Here is an 18,816-nt window from a genome sequence, read left to right on the forward strand (position 1 = left end):
ATAGGATTTTCTGGAAAGGACGCTAATACACCGTAGATTCTAAACTACTACTTTTTATAAAGTTATTTTTGAATAAAATGCTTACTTACACAAATGACACTAAATACTTATGAACTCACCAGCATTTATAAAAATGCTGATACTCGCTTTCAAAATAACTTGTATTCTCAGGTCAGCAATAGACAGGTACACCCGGGAGCTTTTGTGAAGCCAGCCTAGAACCGAGTTGCATCTATACTAGTTTCTGTATTACTTTAATGTCTCTATGAAATGTAACTTATGTAAAACTATTACTATTAATGCAATGATTGTTGTACTTTGATTACTATACTGCATATGTTGTGATACTTGACATGGCGTCATCCACCCCAGAACGTTTCCGCCGTTCCGATTTTGGGGTGTGACAAAATGTCATAGGGGTCATATGTAATTTAAACCAGATAGCCTTAGAACCCTAGTATGACCTTATTGCATGGTTCTTGTTTAAAGTATTGCTTTCGGGTAGGATCATATGTTTGATTGTCTATCTTATTGACTATGTATGATTATGCATTCATAAGGCAACCATTAATTATTCGTGATAACTTTGGTGTGGTTATGTAATAGTTGGGAGTTGGTAGTTGTATGTTGGATGGGAAGTGGTAGTTTTGTAAGGGCTGGGACTCGGTAGCTGTATGAAGGCAATGTATATATGGTTGATATGTATGTTGATATAACATGTTGATCATGTGGATTTGAATCTGAAGTCGAGAGCCCTTGTTTGTATGCATTTTATATATGGTGGAATATGTGGTATATTGGGGAACTCACTAATATTTATGTTTATGTCGTTAAGTTAAATGGTTTTCAAGTTGTACGAGATAAGGGCACTGTGTGATTGTACATTCAAATCGATGTTACACTGTTGTTCAACTTCCTTTGGTTTTCGTATTTTAACTCTGTTTAAACCTTATACTTTTGAAACAAATGGATGATAATATGTTTTCAAGGAATGACTTTGAGCCTTTGAATGCTTAATTTGATTCTAAATGAAAGTTTTTGTTTGAAGTTTAGGACATTACATATAATATTTTTAATTTATTAATTAACAATTAAATTTTTAAATAAATATTAAATTAAATATATATTATATTTAAATGGGTTGATGTATTGAAAATAAGTTAATAGTTTTTATCCAACACAACACATTTAATTAAACGGGTAGGAATGATTGACCCATTAAATTTAAATAGGTTCAAAATCTTAATCCAACTCGTTAATTTTAGGTTGGGTTTGTGTTAGACTGACAGGTTGAACCAGCTTTTTTCGGCTATAATTCTATACTTCTAGTCACCTGGATACAATGAATTCTTAAATTCTATAATTTTATCCCACTACTAAGAGCAAACGAAGAAAAATGATTATAATCGTTTGGCTTTTATTAGATTAAAATAAGAAAGGCTAAGAATTCAAACTAACTAACTAAGACATTTGTTGATTGTTTTTATGTAAGTTTGCCTAAAAGTATTAAACCAAATTTTATTGGCAAGAAAAGGTCAAGGACGCAAAGTCCATTTTTCAAAAGGGCAGAAAAGTAAATCAACAAAGCAATAGTTTTTTTTTCCAAAGATGGTAAGTTAAAGAGAGTGAGTGGGTAGGTGTGGATGGGAAAGGTGGTGTTAACGGAATTAAAAAACAGTTTCCGTCATCAAGCTTTTTGAGTGTCATTGAAATTTCGATTCTTGTTATTCATTTATGTTTTAATTTTAGTTATACTTTACTTTGAATGAATTAAATGAACTTTCCTAAAGTGAATGTATACTATAGTCAAAAATGTGTTCTTTAATACTTATAGCTTAACTTATTAATTCAAATAAAAATATATTATTTTTAAATTCATCGACCCTCGTCACACATTTACTTTCGATGAAGGTTGTAAAGCATATAATGTCATGCCATTGCTGACTAATACTCGTACAATCAATGTTGATACAGAAAGGTCTTATTTTGGGTTTTGAAAGGACATAAAGATGAACGCAAAAAGCAATAACTTTCCACAAAAAGAGACGTGGGGGTGGGTAGATGTGTAAAGATGCCAACTGGGAAGTAGTAAGGCTACACGGATAGTAAGGCTTCAGTAATAATTAGAGCTTGCTAAGAGATCATGTTACGAGTGTTAGACAATATTTTTATGGGAAGTAGTAAGGCTACCGGAAGTGGAGCTTGCTAAGAGGTGTTATGAGTGTTAGACAATATTTTTAAGAGATGTTAAAGCAAGCTACTAAGAGGTGTTATGAGTATTAGACAATATTTTTAAGAGGTATTAAGCAAGTTGTTAAGAATGAGGTGTTAAGCGGGTAGCGAGAGGAGTGATGAGATGTTCACTATTCGGATAAAACCGAATTATTCAATTGGACAATTTTGATTAGACTATTTGGTTCGGATATTCGGATTTTTGGATTGGTTTTCAACAAAACCGAATTATTATTTTGGATTTCAGATTGTTTTGGTTTATAAAATAAGAACAGAATAGACCAAAAAAAAAACGAATAAACATTTATTATTTATCTATTTATATATATATATATATATATATATATATATATATATATATATATATATATATATATATATATATCTATAATTATTTATTAATTTTGTAATTTATTTTTTCAAATAGATTCAAAACGTTTCATCCGATAAAAAAAAACATTAATATGCATTTTCTCTCGAAAGTTTCGTATCTATAAAATATTTAACTATAATATATCTTCTTATTAGTTGTTTATAAATTTCAAATCACAACTAAATTAGGTCGGATCGAATCGGATTTGAATTTAGTTTGGACAATTCGGATACATGTTTTGAAAACCATAATCAATTTAGATTTATTTGATTGGATCGGATCAAACCGATCAATCCAAACAAACACCCCTAGATGAGAGATAAAGTGAAAATAAGTGTTTTGATTGGCTGATGCTATTTATTTATTTATTTATTTATTTTCTCCTAAAATCAAATGCTATCACTTCCTACCTTTTTGTGCTAGACATGTTAAGATTATGTGACATCAAAAAAATTAAAAAATTCTACATGACAACGTGCTAAGAGTGTTAGCATTCCCTCTAGTCTAATATAGTGGTACTAGTACTACAGTTTGTAAAGTTTTTATGTTTCTTGAATTTAAATGTAATCTTTTTTATCAGCGTATCGAAGTACTCATCGTTGATCATAAATATGTTAAACATAAATATGGTGGATATGAAATATTAGGGATGAGCATGGGACGGAACCGGTATCGACCCGTACCGTTCCCGATTTCCCGAAAACCGAATTCGATCCCGAGTACCGAACCGAATTAAAATCACCGGTACCGGGAATGGTACTGATTTTCGGTACTAGTACCGGTACCGGCGGTACCGAATCCCGAATTTTGTGTATTTGGAGTACCAAGTACCGTCCCATATTTTTAAATTCGGTATGGTTTGGTACTGATACGGGATCAGGATTTGGGAAAAACTGTTCATCCCTATGAAATACTGTGGATGTCATATTGTTCCTATCTTATTACTACATTCAACTACTAAAAGTTAGTATACCCATCGGTGAATATCATTATATTTATCTTATTTTTTATTATTTAAATGAAAAAAAAATATTTCTTAATTATTTAAAATGTAGAGAGAGATAGTGAGAGTTAGAAAGAGAAAAATAATTAATTAGACGTTGTCCGTTGTCCTCCCAACCACAAATGAGCATAGCCACTAAAGCTGGAGGGAGTCGGCCGCTACGAACGCTCGCTAGGAGCTCGTGATCAGTCTTACAATAGGTTGTAGGTTAGGGGGCTCGCTACGGGTGAGTCGCTAAGAGAGAGAGAGAGAGAGAGAGAGAGAGAGAGAGAGAGAGAGAGAGAGAGAGAGAGAGAGAGAGAGAGAGAGAGAGAGAGAGAGATTTCAGTGATTGGTGCTTCTTGCTTTGATTGGATTCCACTTCACATTAGACAAATTCATTAAAAAAAAATTAAAATCCCTCCATTTTAGGCGGTTGGGAGGCATCGAAAGCTTCCATTTTGTTGCAAAATTTGATGTGTTCCTTATCAAAGAATGGGGAAGAGAAACCGAGAAGAAGATTTACAAAAAAAAAAAAAAAAAAAAAAAAAGTTATACATTTGGTCCCCAACCTTTCAGCAATTTGGTATTTTTTTGTCTCAAAGTTTAAGCAACTTGGTATTTTTTGTCTAAAACATAAACTTTTTTATTTAGTATTATGTTTTAAATTAGTGCAATATTTTTTATTTAAATATTAAGTGTTTGTCTTTTAAAAAAATATAATTTATATAATATTAAATGTTTGTGTATTAAAAAAATATATAATTTAATTAAATTTAAAAAATAAAATAAAAAAATAAAGTGCTATGAGTATTATCATTCCCTATGAAATGCTAAGAATTAAATGCTAAGATAAAAAAAATGACGAGCCACTCGAAAAAGTGACATAACAAAATGCTTAATAGTATTGCCACTCCCTCTGGTATAAAAACTATTAGCCACCACTAACTATCGAGGGGGTGTTCACGCTTAGTGGTTTGGTGCCAAGTGGACAACAAAACTCTCTATGGAGAGTACTCTAGATAGTCTTATATGTAGTCCTGACCCAAATAAGAGAACATGCATAATATGATGCAAAAGAGGACCGACAGCCATATTTTGAAGGCCTATACAATTTGTCATTTAGCCATAAATCTAGTAAATATATATTTGTCTATTGTCAATTTACAAATTAAAATTTTAAAATTTGTAACTTCCAAATTATATATATATATATATATATATATATATATATATATATATATATATATATATATATATATAAAATAGAATTTAGAAATAGTTCAAAAGATGAGTAGATTTACAAAAGATAAGTAAAAAAATATATGATTAATATTTAATAGAATTTAGAAATAGTTCAAAAGATGAGTAGATAAATATGATCAATATTTAATAAAATTCTAAAACAATCCAAAAGATAGTAGAGATGATTAGAAACCGGAACCAGACCAAATTAAGAATCGTATTAGTTTATACTGTTTGTTATCGGGTTTTGTTTTTGCATGTATTCGGTATTATCAAGTCGGATTCCATGGATTTTCCCAAAAATATCCTCTTAGTAACGAGAATTGTATTGGGCATATAGCATATGTTTTGTTTTCTCTTGATTTCCCATCAATACCATATAAGAACTAACAATCCTAACTTAAGATAATCATTACCTTACATTAAATGCATGTGAAGTAGTTATTTTTTCTGAATATGACAAGCTATACGGAAGTGCTTAAGAAAAACATATTCTGAATATGACAAGCTATACGGAAGTGCTTAAGAAAAACATAATCATCACCGAATTGAAGTCGTAATTTGAATTGTTAATACATCGTTGCTACCAGATAAAAGATTTATTGCTAATCATATACTGTAGGAAACTAGGAATTACAAAATATTCCAGACATGTGGCTTCAAGTGGTTCACATTCTAACAAAAACACAGAAGTTGAATACCAACTTTTTCTGTTTAAAGGTTGTTTATATATCTATCTTCTACAAATGCATTGGATTCAAGCGTATGAAAATGGATTCATATTCTTTGTAGCGGACCTAAATCGGAAAAAGAACAAAAGAAATCGATCTATTTAAATTTTAACCTAAAATTTATTTTCAGTTTTTAGTTGGGTTTCCTAATTCAAAAACTGATGTCGGAAAATTAAATACGCCCACCGTGGGGCTCGAACCCACGACCACAAGGTTAAGAGCCTTGCGCTCTACCAACTGAGCTAGACGGGCCGTTTGTTAAATTTATAAACAAAAAATTAATGTATTAAAAATAGTAACACTGAGCTAAAAAGAAAATTAAACAACTTACACAAAAACATTAACCGCCCACCGTGGGGCTCGAACCCACGACCACAAGGTTAAGAGCCTTGCGCTCTACCAACTGAGCTAGACGGGCTACATGTAGGTGAAATTGAGCTAGTGCTATTGAACTAGAATTATTCCAAGTATTTGTTAGCTGCCTACGAGCATTCAGTTTCGTATATTTATTACAACAAAACTAAGTAAATACTTTTACTTGTACCATAATTTAGCTTTGTACTCTGTCCTTTAAAAATACTAATATTAAAAATATATATATAATAAATTATCTCAATACTTAAAAGTCACAACAACCAATTAACCACATAATGTAATCCAAATCACTAGCATCATGTTTCATGACAACATAATAATGTCTACCAACCAAAGTAACATACATCTTCATGATGGCCTGCGACAAATCTCGCTGCAATGAACTTCCACCTGTTTAAACGAGACAAATTAGAAAAAAGAAAAAAGAGCACAACCATAAACCAAATAAGAAATAAAATTTAAGTGCGTTGAAATTCCTTTTCTACAATAAGTGAAATTTATTTTATTTACCTCAGCATTATCATACTCAAAGCGAACAAGAAAGGCACATGTGCAACTATCTGTATCATGCAGCTGCCTTTCAACACGTAGGAGTTGTGCATCAGAATAAAGTGCATGATCTTCATTTGCCTGTAAATCAACATCAACAAATAATATGATCATATTGTATTGGTATAAAACTATGAAAATAAGTTAATGTACTTTTTAGCAACCATCTTGCACATTTCTACTAATAAACAATACTATAAGGAAAAGAGATATATATGTAAAGCATACCCTGAAGCATAGCAAAAGATCACCAACTTTGACTTTGTGACATTCTGAAGGCACCAAGGGTATTGACCTCTCACGAAGTCCCTTTCTTACATTCACCCACTCATCTTGATCATGACTAAAACCAGAAAATCTCACACGAACTTCCTGCACATTTCAAAAAAAAAACTTAAATAAAGACAAGATTGCCCCTGATTCATAATTACACAATTGTGAGGTCTTACGAGCTCGCCATGGTAAAGAACTCTGAAATTAGTGAAAGCAGCAACATCATACCTGAAAAGTTAGTGAGGAAATTTTTACTCATAGCCACTTCACATGGTAATTACCTTTACCTATAAAAAGGATACATCAAATATATTTACAGTTACTCACCAAGCACAATCCTTTGCTGACAAGGCTTCAAAAATCAAATCTGAAAGTTCTGCCACTCTTTGAGCTGTAGAAGAATCATATGAATGAAGCATAATACTTTTCCAGAAGCAAAAAATCATGCATATTAAAGAAATCTGTAACAGTTAATTAATAGATGTTTTCTTTTTTAGTTTCATGCTTGATGAGAAAGAGAGAGATGAAATGAACCTTTGGGTGTTTTAGGTTTTTCAGATGCAGCCCAAGCTTTTGACAAGGCCACAAGATTTTTTAGAGCATTTGGAGAAGAGTTTATGATTGCAGGCTGTTTTGGCACTTCATTTGAATGGGCCACTGGAGTTTTACTCTTAACAGCTGAAAATAATTGTCTATCAAGGAACCAGGTGTGTACCTATGCAAGGAAGACAAAAACATGGTCATTTGTGTGTGTAGGGAGTAGATAAAAAGGATTAGATAAGTAAAAGAATGTGTAAAACTAACTTGGTCCCATGTTATGCTAGATTTTCCATCTCTATTACCTGAGCAACTGTGTGAGAGAGAAAAGGTTAGAACAAGAACAAGCTATGCAAAGTTTTAACAAAATTTTTACCTGAATTTGGTTGCAAGTTCTTCACAGAACTCCTGTTGTTGTACTTCTTTACCCCTTTTCCTGTATAAGTTTTCCATTTCCAGGATCTGCCAAATGGAGAGAGAAATGAGAATGTAATATCTTATATAAAGTGTAAATAACATATTCACATCCCACATTTGCATCAACTTCTATCAGGTAGATGTGTATATGTATTCCTCTTTTATTGGATGTGTCATGTGAGTTCAACAACTTTGCATTCTCGAATATTCTTGTCTCTTACCATGTTAGAATGAGATGAATACTATAATACTACTAATACTGATAAACATTTACCAATAATGATAATGTATATTATGTTTAAGGACCTATGTTAGGAAATAACTGTAGCATACAAACCCAAATAACCATTCAAATCCACATTACCATACAATAACTAACAAAAACCCTCCCTCGGCTTTTTGAGATATAAGGAGCTAATCAATCACAATTCACATCCAAGGTGTTATATATGATTATATGAATTAGATTTAAGGCAATCATTTGTGAAGTTTTGGTGATCCCTAATCACAGAAACCTTCACAAATCACAATGGGGGTATAAAGACCCTGAGAAAAAAATTACAAATGGATTATGTTACAAAATTAAGGCCACAGTTCTCTATAGAGTTTAATAAGGTGAATTTTTTCAGAGTTTTGGAATGCATAACAATTTTAGTTTACTGAAAGTCTACTTGAAATCGAAAGTCATTTTCTTTGGGCACGGAGGAGTGATCTTGTTCACTAAAAGGTGATTACAATAGTCATTTCATATCATTTATTAAACTATATGTGATATGTCCTAAGCTGTGAAATCTTAAGTTTGATCCACCAAGACACGGCTTGATACTGGAATTACCCTTATGTTCATGTCAAAGTGATTTTGTTGCAAATTACAAATCGGCATCAAAATAATAATTTCCCACAATCATTCAGAAAAAAAGTTAAAACAAAAACCCCTGCCTCAACTAAAGCATGAACGATCAAAATTTAACATTTTTTTATCAAACAGGTAAAGCATATGGTGTACTACATCCACAACAATTGGCATAAACTCTGAACAGTCGTAGAAAAATTCGACAAATACATCACATTTCTGAAAAGGTTTACCCAATAAATTAGCTATATGATTTATCCAAACTTTTGTATACGAGAGCTAATACTTTCTATTAGCAACATGCAGACAGCGCGCACTGACACATAAGTAGACATGGATTTTTAAGAAGAGGCGATACCTCGGCAAGTGTAAATTCAGAAACATTCTCTGTTTCTGTAGTGTCCATCGGTTCACTAGTCATCGTTGATCGGTTCGGTGTCCGGTAGTGGCGGAATTTAAAGGTTAACAACGATGTTTATAAGTAATTTATGAATTGAAGGCGGTAGATATGTGTTTAACAGTAGCAGTCATTCGGCAGCTTTTGTCTCCGTCTTCTTTGTTGATCATCACTGCGACTGACCTTAATTTGAGTTAAAATATCGCTATGGATTTGAGCTAGGGTTCCTGATTCTCTGATGAACCCCTACAGTGGGACAGTGTAGCTTCGATCACCGCGCTCCTGCTCATACATCGACATTTTCAGCGTTGGTGGTGTTTGGTGTAACGCTATCAATCACTTTTACATTTTCAGTTTTACTAAATTACTACTGTAACCTCTTTTTTATTTAATGTTGATAAACAATATAATTTAAATTGTAGAATATTAAGGAAATTATTATGCAGTGAAAAATAACTTATCAGGTAATATTTTTATGGTTTTATTCACATTTATATAACTTTTTAATTTTATATATATATGACCAATTAATTTTTTTATATTTGTTTCTATATTGTCATTGTCACCGGCTAGACAATAACAATAGGTGAACAAAAATAACAAGTTAAATTGTTCAATTTGTATAAAAAAACTAAGTTTGTTTAAATGTAAACAAAGCAAAAAGTTCATTATCTTAATAAGTCATTTTTCTCATTTTTAATAGATATTTTATTTTTCATATTTGTCTGTATTATTTTTTTTCAAATATTATTTTTAAAATATTCATAATTTCTTAAATATTAATTAACTATTGATCAATTTTAAACGTTATCTTTTAATTAATAATTATCTTTTTGTTTTGTGAAATATTTTATATCACCTCTTATAATTTTTTTTCTTTTGTTTTTAAGCATATACAATATTTTTAAAGTAAGTAGTATCTAACAAGAAAATTAAGTAAATTAAATATGTAACAATAAATATGGAGGGTCTTTAAAAAAATAAAAAGAAAATAGTACTTAGCAAATAAAAAAACAAAAAAAATCTATATAATGTAAATGTTTTAAAATTATTCCAACTTTTTAATACTTTTTAATTAGAAGTTTATAAACTTTTAATTTTTTTAATACAAGGTTTTAAACTAGTATTTAACGAAACTATTTTAAAATGTTATGAAAAAATATTAAATTATCATAACAAATCTGTGAAACACTTTAAAATGTTGTAAAAAAAGTTTATAAATAAATGTATGAAATTTATAAAAAAATTGTATCAAAATATAAAAAAATGTAAGAAATATTTAAAACATTTATAAAATATTTGGTCTAAAAGCACTTGTACTAAATTTATATGAAAAAAAAGTTTAAAATATATATATATATATATATATATATATATATATATATATATATATATATATATATATATATATATATAAGCAAAAGTATTAGAAAAACCTATAGGAAAAAATATATATCATAAAAATGTTGTAAGAAATTAAAAAAAATTCTTAAGAAATTTGTAAAAAAAATAATAAATAAATAATTGTTCACATTTAGACAACTTTTTTTTTTATATATTTGATCATTTAACAAGTTAAATAGTCTAATGTGTACAAAAAATGAAGTTACCTAAACGTGAACAAGATGAAAAAGTAATTGCTCTCGCAAGTCATTTTCCCTATTATGTATTAAATAATTTTACCACAACATCTTCAATTACTTAAAAATATATATACATAAATTCTTAATCTGTTTTGGATTCAAATAATCATCATAGCGCGATTACAATAGTACGTACATACATGGTATTTCAATTCAAGATGACAACATGAATTTTAAGAAAATAGTATTTTCATATGGTATTCCTATTTGATTCATCCATGAAATAGATGATTAAGGTGAGGGTCTAAAGGTGTTTTGGGAACAATAGATCATTTCACCTGACCATTGTGAGTTTCCAAATCTAAGAGAGCCATGTGACATCATAATGAGTTCTAAGTCTAAGACTAAGGTTGTGGCATCTTCATTGTTGAGTGGCCTTGACAAACACCATTCCACTTGCACAAAATGTCGAGTTCGGTATCTCCCAACGACAACAAGTGAGAAAGAAATTTTTAGTTTTTTACCTCATTTCCAATAAAAACTAGTTGTTTTAAACCAAAAAATTGGGAAAAAAAATCAAAAATTTTACACAAGTGTAACCGATATAAATACTAACATCGACCTTCATATTTTACCATACTCTAACATTCACAATTCAAATTACTTTCCTTAAACCATCCATACTCAAGCTTAAAAACATCTTCTCTAAGCAATCAAAAAACTCCAAGAATAAACAAGAAAAAAAACTACAAACACTTGTTCTCTAAATCCTTCATCACCGTTGACCAACCTCAAATGGATCGTCCGATCTTTTCACCAACAGTGTTTCATTGTGACAAAAATGATCCATTTTATAATCGATATGGACCAAACCAATTTCAATCCCAATCCCAATCTCATTTCTAATCCCAATCCCAAATCTGATCCATACCCCAATCCAATTTTAATCCATTTGGGACAATTCAAAGAACTCAATTCCAATCCCAACTCTAACACTAAATTGATTCCTCAACTGATTCTGATGGTGTATCCTATCCTCAACACAACCCAAACAAAAAATGTAAGGCCCTAAATATACCATCGACCCAAAAAGAAGAGATGGCATTGACACAATCATTGTTTGATATTTCGGAAGACTTTGCGGCTTGTGACAATCAAAGTGGAACTTCTTTTTATAAGAAAGTATGGAAATGTTTTCTTGCCAAATAATGAAACACAACAACCAAACAAAATATCAAATTTAATCAAAATCGAGGAACACCAACAAAACTGTAATGGAGGTCAATGATTTGTTCATCAACTTGAAGCGACAACAGCTAAATTGTACAAATGGTAACTAAAACTCAAGAACTTTTATGGAAAGAGACGAAGGGTATTTTCAAACCTTTTGAGTTTTGGGATGTTATGAAGCATTCATAAAAATCGTTTCAAGTAAATACATTGGAAGATACCACTACGAAATGGTTTTAAAAGAACCAAAACCTCTTAAACCAGCCATACTCGATCATCAAAAGGCAATGTCAGGTTCGATCTCAACCTTGTAACATTCGTAAAAATTCATAAAAATTTAAACTTTTTCAACCAACCAAAAATCATAATTATTTACATTGTAGTTGTAACGTCCGGGTTTCGTAACTAGGCATTAATAGATGATGTAGTAGTCTAGGTCAACTATTGTAACTCTTTTTGAAGTAATAATGATGAAATATTTGAGAATTATGTGAATTATGTGCATTTATGTGCTTATTACTTATTTATAAATATATAATAAATAAAGGATAAAAATAAGCGTCAAAATTAAAGTATGAGATAAGCCCGATATCTTTACATAAAGTTGTAGTGGTCGAAACAAGGATTCCATATATATTAAGAACGCCGAAATCTGAGTTATAACGAAGAAGTTATGACTCGTCGAAGTTTCGCGACGGAACCGGCACGACACCGGGAAGCGTAAATAGTGAATTTACGATATAATACTTTTTGGACTTAGTAATCTAAACAAAATTCATAGAATATGTTAAACCGAGAACATCCATAAAAAGAACGCCCAAATCTGAAATCGTATGAGGAAGTTATTAATTTTTCTAAGATTTGACATAGCAGTGCACGACCTGAAACTCGAATTTTAGTTCGAGCGGTTTTTGGCCTACGCGACCTAAATGAGAGTTGAAGATCTCATTAATAGGGGTGTTGATCGGGTAATTTTTCGGGTTTCAGGTAATTCGGGTTTTTTATGTTAGAAAAAATACCCGTTACCCTACCCAAACTAAATTCGGGTAATTCGGGTATCGGGTTTGGGTAATTCAGGTATTGCCTGAAATATATATATTTTTTTTGAATTTCACCTGAAAATAAATTTAATGAAATAAATACGTCGTGCTTTATTAGTCTTGTTTATATAAACAAACGAGACATAAACGAAGTTACTCAAGCTTTGAACATTGAGATTTTTTAGTCAATAATACCTAAGATATCACGTGATTTTTTAACAACTTAATCTAATCTAATAAGATGTTAAAAAAAACAAATACTTAAAGATCTTAATTTAAAAGTTTAAAATGTTTAAGATAATTGTAGCCATAAGTTTTGCCATGTTCTGAAGTTTCGTCAAGATAATGAGTTTGTTAGTTGCAATAAAAACTATAATCTAGAAAACAGTTAAGTTTTAAAGAACATGATGATATATAAACAATTACTTTTAATATTGTTAGTGTCATATTGTCATAATAAATATGTAACATCCGGATTCCCAGGTTTTATATTTTGTTATTTTATTTTTGGGTGTTGTGAGGAAACTCGGCGAGTTGGTGTCTAAACTCGCCGAGTATGGTCGCGGATTCGTATGCGAGTTCACAGCTGGACTCGGTGAATTCATGAGTGGACTCGGCGAGTCCACGCTATTTAATGAAACCCTAATTTCCAGGGTTTGAGACCTATTTAAAGGGTCTTAGGGCCATCATTTGCGGCATTCCCGGCCCACCAAGCGAAACCAGTGGTTTCTTCCACCAACCCCCAGAGAGAAACCCTAAGAGATCTAGAGCGTTTGTGAGGAAGGATAGGCCATTCTTGATCCTTTTGTGGGTGTTTTTTCAAGAAGGAGGTGACCAAGGAAAGAGGAGGCTGAAGGAGGTGCGATTTTGGGGATTCCTGAGCTCATAGAGACCATATTGAGGTATTTTGCTCGGACCTTCTTCAGTTTTGGTGTTAATTCTTAGTGTTAGGGTTTTCTAACCCTTTTAGAGGTTGATTGAGCGGAGCATTTGGTCCCTTCTCGAGTTTATGTCTTGGATCTGGACCCAAAGAGGTCCAGAGACCTTGATCCTTGGAGCTTTATGAGTCATTTTGGGAGCCATGAGCTTGTGATGTCATTTTTGGGGCTAAATCACCAAGTTAGACCATTTTGATGTTGTATGAGTGTCAAGGTCTGAACTTTACGTGATTATCATGCTTGGGAAGGCCAGATCTATGAATATATGGAACAGATCTGACCTCAGGAGGCCTGTGGAGTTTGTGCATGGCATGAACTCGCCGAGTCCGAAGAACAGACTCGGCAAGTAGGATGAGGGTTTCCCATAAATCACTCGGCGAGTGGACTTGCCAAGTTGGGGAATAACTCGGTGAGTCAGGGTGAGTCAGGGGGACTAGAGTTCAAGGCGGAACTCGCCAAGTTGTTCTTGAGACTCGGCGAGTTGAGTCGGGGTGGCCCTGCGATTCATGCCAGGTGGAACTCGTCGAGTCAGGGGAAGTACTCGACGTGCCAAAGGAGGGGCTAAGAGAGTCAGTGGACACGTGTAGACTCGCCGAGTCGCCCTAGTGCACTCGACGAGTCGGGTCAAAGTTTGACCGTTGACCTTGTTGACTTTTAGGGTTGAGTACACTTGTATTTATGAGAGTATTTACTTTATGTGATTAGGCGGAGGCTAGATCACTTTTCTACCAAGTCAGATATTTACCGAGACACCGAGGTGAGTCTTCTCACTATACGTTACCTAGAGTGGTATTATGTGTGGACCAGAGGGTCTTATGTGTTATGTATGAGATTATGTGCTATGTGTTATATGTATGTTGTATGATGTTATAGACCGGACCAAAGGGTCCAACGATACAGACCGGGCCGGAGGGCCCAACAAGCTATGACCGGACCAGAGGGTCCAACGAGCTACAAGACTGGAGGGTCCCGCTGAGACACATCGATCGGAAGGTCGTACTATAGCCTCGAGCGGCGTATGTGTTGTATACGGTATTTTGGGGAACTCACTATGCATTTATGCTTACAGTTGTTGTGATATGTGTTTCAGGTACCAGTGATGAGCGCGGGAAGGCGCCGTCATGATTCGTACACACACTTGTGGAGTTTATGTTTGAGATTCTGGGGAGATGTTTTGTGATGATAACATTTGATACAATATGTTTTGACATTATTTTATGAGTAAATGTATGTTTTAAAAATGAAAAATTGTTTTGAAAATTTACGTTGTTACAAGTTGGTATCAGAGCCTTGGTTTGAGGGATTCGGATGCACCTTCGGGCGTATCTGAACTCAAACTGAGGATTTGAGGAAAATTTTGATAATGAAGTAAAATTTTTTAAAAGAGTAAAAAGAGTTTTGAGAAAAACAGAGTTGAGCCGTGTGTACGATCAGTCAGCGCCCGAACGGTGAATCCCCAAAAGTACCCTTACATTATGTGTTATGATATATGTTATGTTACATTATGCATGCTAGCGTAGGCTAGGTATACATATTAGGACTAGAGTGTCCTGATTTGTGATGCCTTAGCCTAGGAGATTTCTGCTGCTGAGATGCTTTGAGAGCGAGTAGATAGTAGTTAGGAGCTCATGAGAATAGAGTACTTGTAATCCAAGATCCAAGGAGGAGGACTTGGAGTGAATGTTGATGCGGTGTGATCAGTAGTATTGGGCCCGTACTACTGAAGACACCGGATCAGTGGGCATTCCAAGTAAGAATCTTTTGGACAACGGAGGATAAGTAGGGTTGTGTCATCGACTATGAGTATGCTCGATCGAGTCTCTAATAATTTTTGTTGTATTTAAGAGGCATCGTGGTTGGGACTCGACACACACTTGAGAGCAGTGGTGTCATCGACGAGGAGATCCGTCGATTGATTCATGAGGAGGTGGTTGCTGCCATCCGGGCTGAGATTCCTGAGATGTTTGGGGACATCAAGACCACATTGATTGAGACTTTTGATGAGCGGTATGCCGTGCTAACTGCGGCTGCTACAACTACAGCTACTGCTGCTGTTGCTGCTGCCAGACCTCAGCGAGATGACTCATTGTTGTTTCGGGAGTTCAGCAACACGAAGCCACCAGAGTTTGATGGGACGCAGGACCCGATTACCGCTATGAGATGGACCTCTGACATCGAGGGATGTTTCTATACGTGTTCTTGTCCAGAACACTTGAGGGTTCGGTTCGCCCTGAACCAGCTCCGCTTGGGAGCGAAGGATTGGTGGAAGTTCGTGACGGCGAATTTCACTTTGGCTGAGATTTCAGAGGTGACCTGGGAGAGGTTCACCGCTATGTTCAGAGAGGAGTATGTTCCCCCGGTGGAGAGGGAACGGTTGATTCAGGAGTTCTTGACCCTCAAGCGGGGTACTGATTCTGTGTCAGTGATCACCAGGAAGTTCCATGAGAGGGCGATGTTTTGCCCTGAGCAGGTGTCTTCTGAGCAGGCTCGTATGAGCCGTTATCTGAGTGTGCTGAGGAGAGATATTCGGGAGTTCGTGGCGAACTCGACTTACCGGACATTTGCTGAGCTCCAGGCAAATGCCCGAAAGAGGGAGATTGAGTTGGAGACTCAGGCCAGGGAGGAGGTCGAGTCACAGAGGGTGGATCGACGGCTGGCTCAGTCTCAGCCGGCAGCCAAGAGGGCTAGACCCGCCGATTCGAGATCTGGGGGCGTGAAGGGTCGCACTTGTGGGAAGTGCGATAAGAGTCACGAGGGGTCGTGCAGGGCTGGAGTATGCTACAAGTGTGGGAAGGAGGGGCATATCGCGAGGGATTGCCCCAAGGGATTTTCGGTTTGCTTTTATTGCAACCAGACCGGCCATCAGAAGGACGAGTGCCCTCAACTTCTTCAGGGGTCAGCGCCTGCTGCTAAGGCTACCGAGGTTCGGCCGGTGAAGGCCGAGGCCCCGAAGGCTCGTGGGAGAGCATTTCAGCTGACTGCGGAAGAGGTCCGCGCGGCGCCCGATGTTATGGTTGGTATGTATTCTCTATTCATCTTTTATTTGAGTTGAGTTTTTATGCTTATATGATGATATGCGTAGGTACTTTTCTTGTGAGTTATGTGCCTGCTTTGGTATTATTTGACTCGGGTGCGAGTCGGTCGTTTGTTTCCGTAGCATTTAGTCAGCACATTAGTATCCGTCGAGAGGCGTTGGATCGGCCTCTGCGAGTTTCCATAGCTGATGAGCGAGCAGTGTATGCTTCAGATGTGATTCGAGGATGTGTCCTTGAGATCTTCGGTGTGGAGTTTCCGATAGATCTGGTTCCGATCACGATGGGGGACGTGTGTGTTATAGTGGGTATGGATTGGTTGAGCCGATATGGAGCTGTGATAGACTGCGAACGTCAATTGGTGACGATTCGAGACCCTAGTGGGGGAGTTCTTACGATGTACGAAGAGGGTACACGTACAGGGTCAGCATTTTGCTCGGTTGCCAGAGCAAGGCAGAGTTTACAGCAGGGCTGTAAGGGATTTGTGGCATATGTGATGGATGCGAGGGTTGATTCAGAAAGACCGAAGTCAGTTGATGAGTTTCCGATAGTGTGTGAGTTTCCGGATGTGTTTCCAGAGGAGTTGCCGGGTGTGCCTCCGGAGAGGCAGGTAGAGTTCGGTATTGAATTGGTTCCGGGAGTTGCGCCTATCGCCAAGGCGCCTTATCGCCTTGCGCCTCCGGAGATGCAGGAGTTATCCTTGCAGCTCCAGGAGCTGCTGGGGAAGGGGTTCATCAGGTCGAGCAGTTCGCCATGGGGGGCGCCTATTCTCTTTGTCAAAAAGAAGGATGGTTCGCACTGGATGTGCATTGATTATCGGGAGTTGAACAAGTTAACGATCAAGAACCGTTACCCGTTGCCGAGGATCGACGATTTGTTCGATCAGTTGCAGGGAGCATCTTGGTTCTCCAAGATCGATTTGAGGTCTGGGTATCATCAGGTGAGGGTGCGGGAGGAGGACGCCCAGAAGACAACATTTCGGACTCGTTATGGGCATTACGAGTTCGTGGTGATGTCTTTTGGACTCACCAATGCACTGGCGGTGTTCATGGATCTCATGAACAGGGTGTGCAGACCGATGTTGGATTGCTCAGTGATCGTATTCATCGACGACATATTGGTGTATTCGAGATCCAGAGAGCAGAATGAGGAGCATTTGAGGGAGACCCTCGGAATCCTGAGATCGGAGAGGCTTTATGCCAAGTTCTCCAAATGTGAGTTCTGGCTACGAGAGGTTCGGTTTTTGGGCATCTCGTTAACCAGAATAGGATATTGGTCGATCTGGCCAAGATTGAGGGGGTTATGAGGTGGGAGGTGCCGAGATCACCCACCGAGATCAGGAGCTTTCTGGGTTTGGCCGGCTATTATCGGATATTTATTAAGGATTTCTCCAAGATCACCGTGCCACTCACCAAGTTGACCCGGAAGGGTGTTGCGTTTTCTTGGGGTCCGGAGCAGCAGACCTCGTTCGAGACACTTCACCAAAAATTATGCGAAGCCCCAGTGTGAGCCCTTCCGGAAGGGATGGAGGATTTTGTGGTATTTTGTGATGCATCGATATCCGAATTGGGATTGGTGCTTATGCAGAGGGGTCACGTGATAGCATATGCATCAAGGCAGCTTAAGCCTCATGAGTCGAGATATCCCACTCATTATTTGGAGTTGGGAGTGGTAGTGTTCGCCCTCAAGATCTGGCGACATTATCTGTATGGGGTTCGGTGTACGATATACACGGACCACAAGAGCTTGAAGTATTTGATGGATCAGCCCAACCTGAATATGCGCCAGTGGAGGTGGTTGGACGTGGTCAAGGATTATGATTATGAGATCCTGTACCACCCGGGCAAGGCTAATGTTGTAGCCGATGCACTGAGCCGTAGGGCGGAGGGCGCCCCAATACGAGATGTTTGTTTAAGATTGATAGTGATGACCCCGGTGTTGGATGCTATTCGTGGGGCCCAGGCTGAGGCTGTGAAGCCAGAAAGCCAGAAGAGAGAACGAGTTGTCGGGCTGGTATCGGAATTCGTTA

The 18,816-nt window shown here is 36.0% G+C and overlaps 1 protein-coding gene and 2 non-coding genes across 3 annotated transcripts; all 3 read right to left on the reverse strand.

Moving 5' to 3' along the window:
* Window positions 1-5,742: 5,742 nt before the first annotated feature.
* Window positions 5,743-5,815, reverse strand: TRNAK-CUU (transfer RNA lysine (anticodon CUU)). Its single transcript has one exon. It is a non-coding gene; the product is annotated as a tRNA-Lys (tRNA).
* Window positions 5,816-5,908: 93 nt separating this feature from the next.
* Window positions 5,909-5,981, reverse strand: TRNAK-CUU (transfer RNA lysine (anticodon CUU)). The gene has a single exon. It is a non-coding gene; the product is annotated as a tRNA-Lys (tRNA).
* Window positions 5,982-6,132: 151 nt separating this feature from the next.
* LOC111900085 (protein SAWADEE HOMEODOMAIN HOMOLOG 1) lies at window positions 6,133-9,298 on the reverse strand. Its single transcript, XM_023895971.3, has 9 exons — window positions 8,926-9,298; window positions 7,674-7,759; window positions 7,565-7,610; window positions 7,295-7,475; window positions 7,088-7,151; window positions 6,937-6,988; window positions 6,716-6,859; window positions 6,449-6,568; window positions 6,133-6,328 (listed from the first exon to the last, which is right to left on the reverse strand). The coding sequence occupies exons 1-9, from the start codon at window positions 8,986-8,988 to the stop codon at window positions 6,287-6,289; spliced, it is 798 nt and encodes a 265-aa protein (XP_023751739.1). The 5' UTR covers window positions 8,989-9,298; the 3' UTR covers window positions 6,133-6,286.
* Between the last annotated feature and the right edge of the window lie 9,518 nt (window positions 9,299-18,816).

Source organism: Lactuca sativa, chromosome 1 (genome assembly GCF_002870075.4).
Source record: "Lactuca sativa cultivar Salinas chromosome 1, Lsat_Salinas_v11, whole genome shotgun sequence".
In the NCBI taxonomy this organism is placed as follows: domain Eukaryota; kingdom Viridiplantae; phylum Streptophyta; class Magnoliopsida; order Asterales; family Asteraceae; genus Lactuca; species Lactuca sativa.

Bases quoted from the DNA above. Each gene is read 5' to 3' on its own strand.
- LOC111900085 (XM_023895971.3), bottom strand. From the start codon at position 8,988: ATGACTAGTGAACCGATGGACACTACAGAAACAGAGAATGTTTCTGAA. The intron at 7,476-7,564 runs GTTAGTTTTACA...TTCCTTGCATAG, and splicing joins CTAGCATAACATGGGACCAA to GTACACACCTGGTTCCTTGA. The intron at 6,860-6,936 runs GTAAGACCTCAC...TGAAATGTGCAG, and splicing joins TTCTTTACCATGGCGAGCTC to GAAGTTCGTGTGAGATTTTC.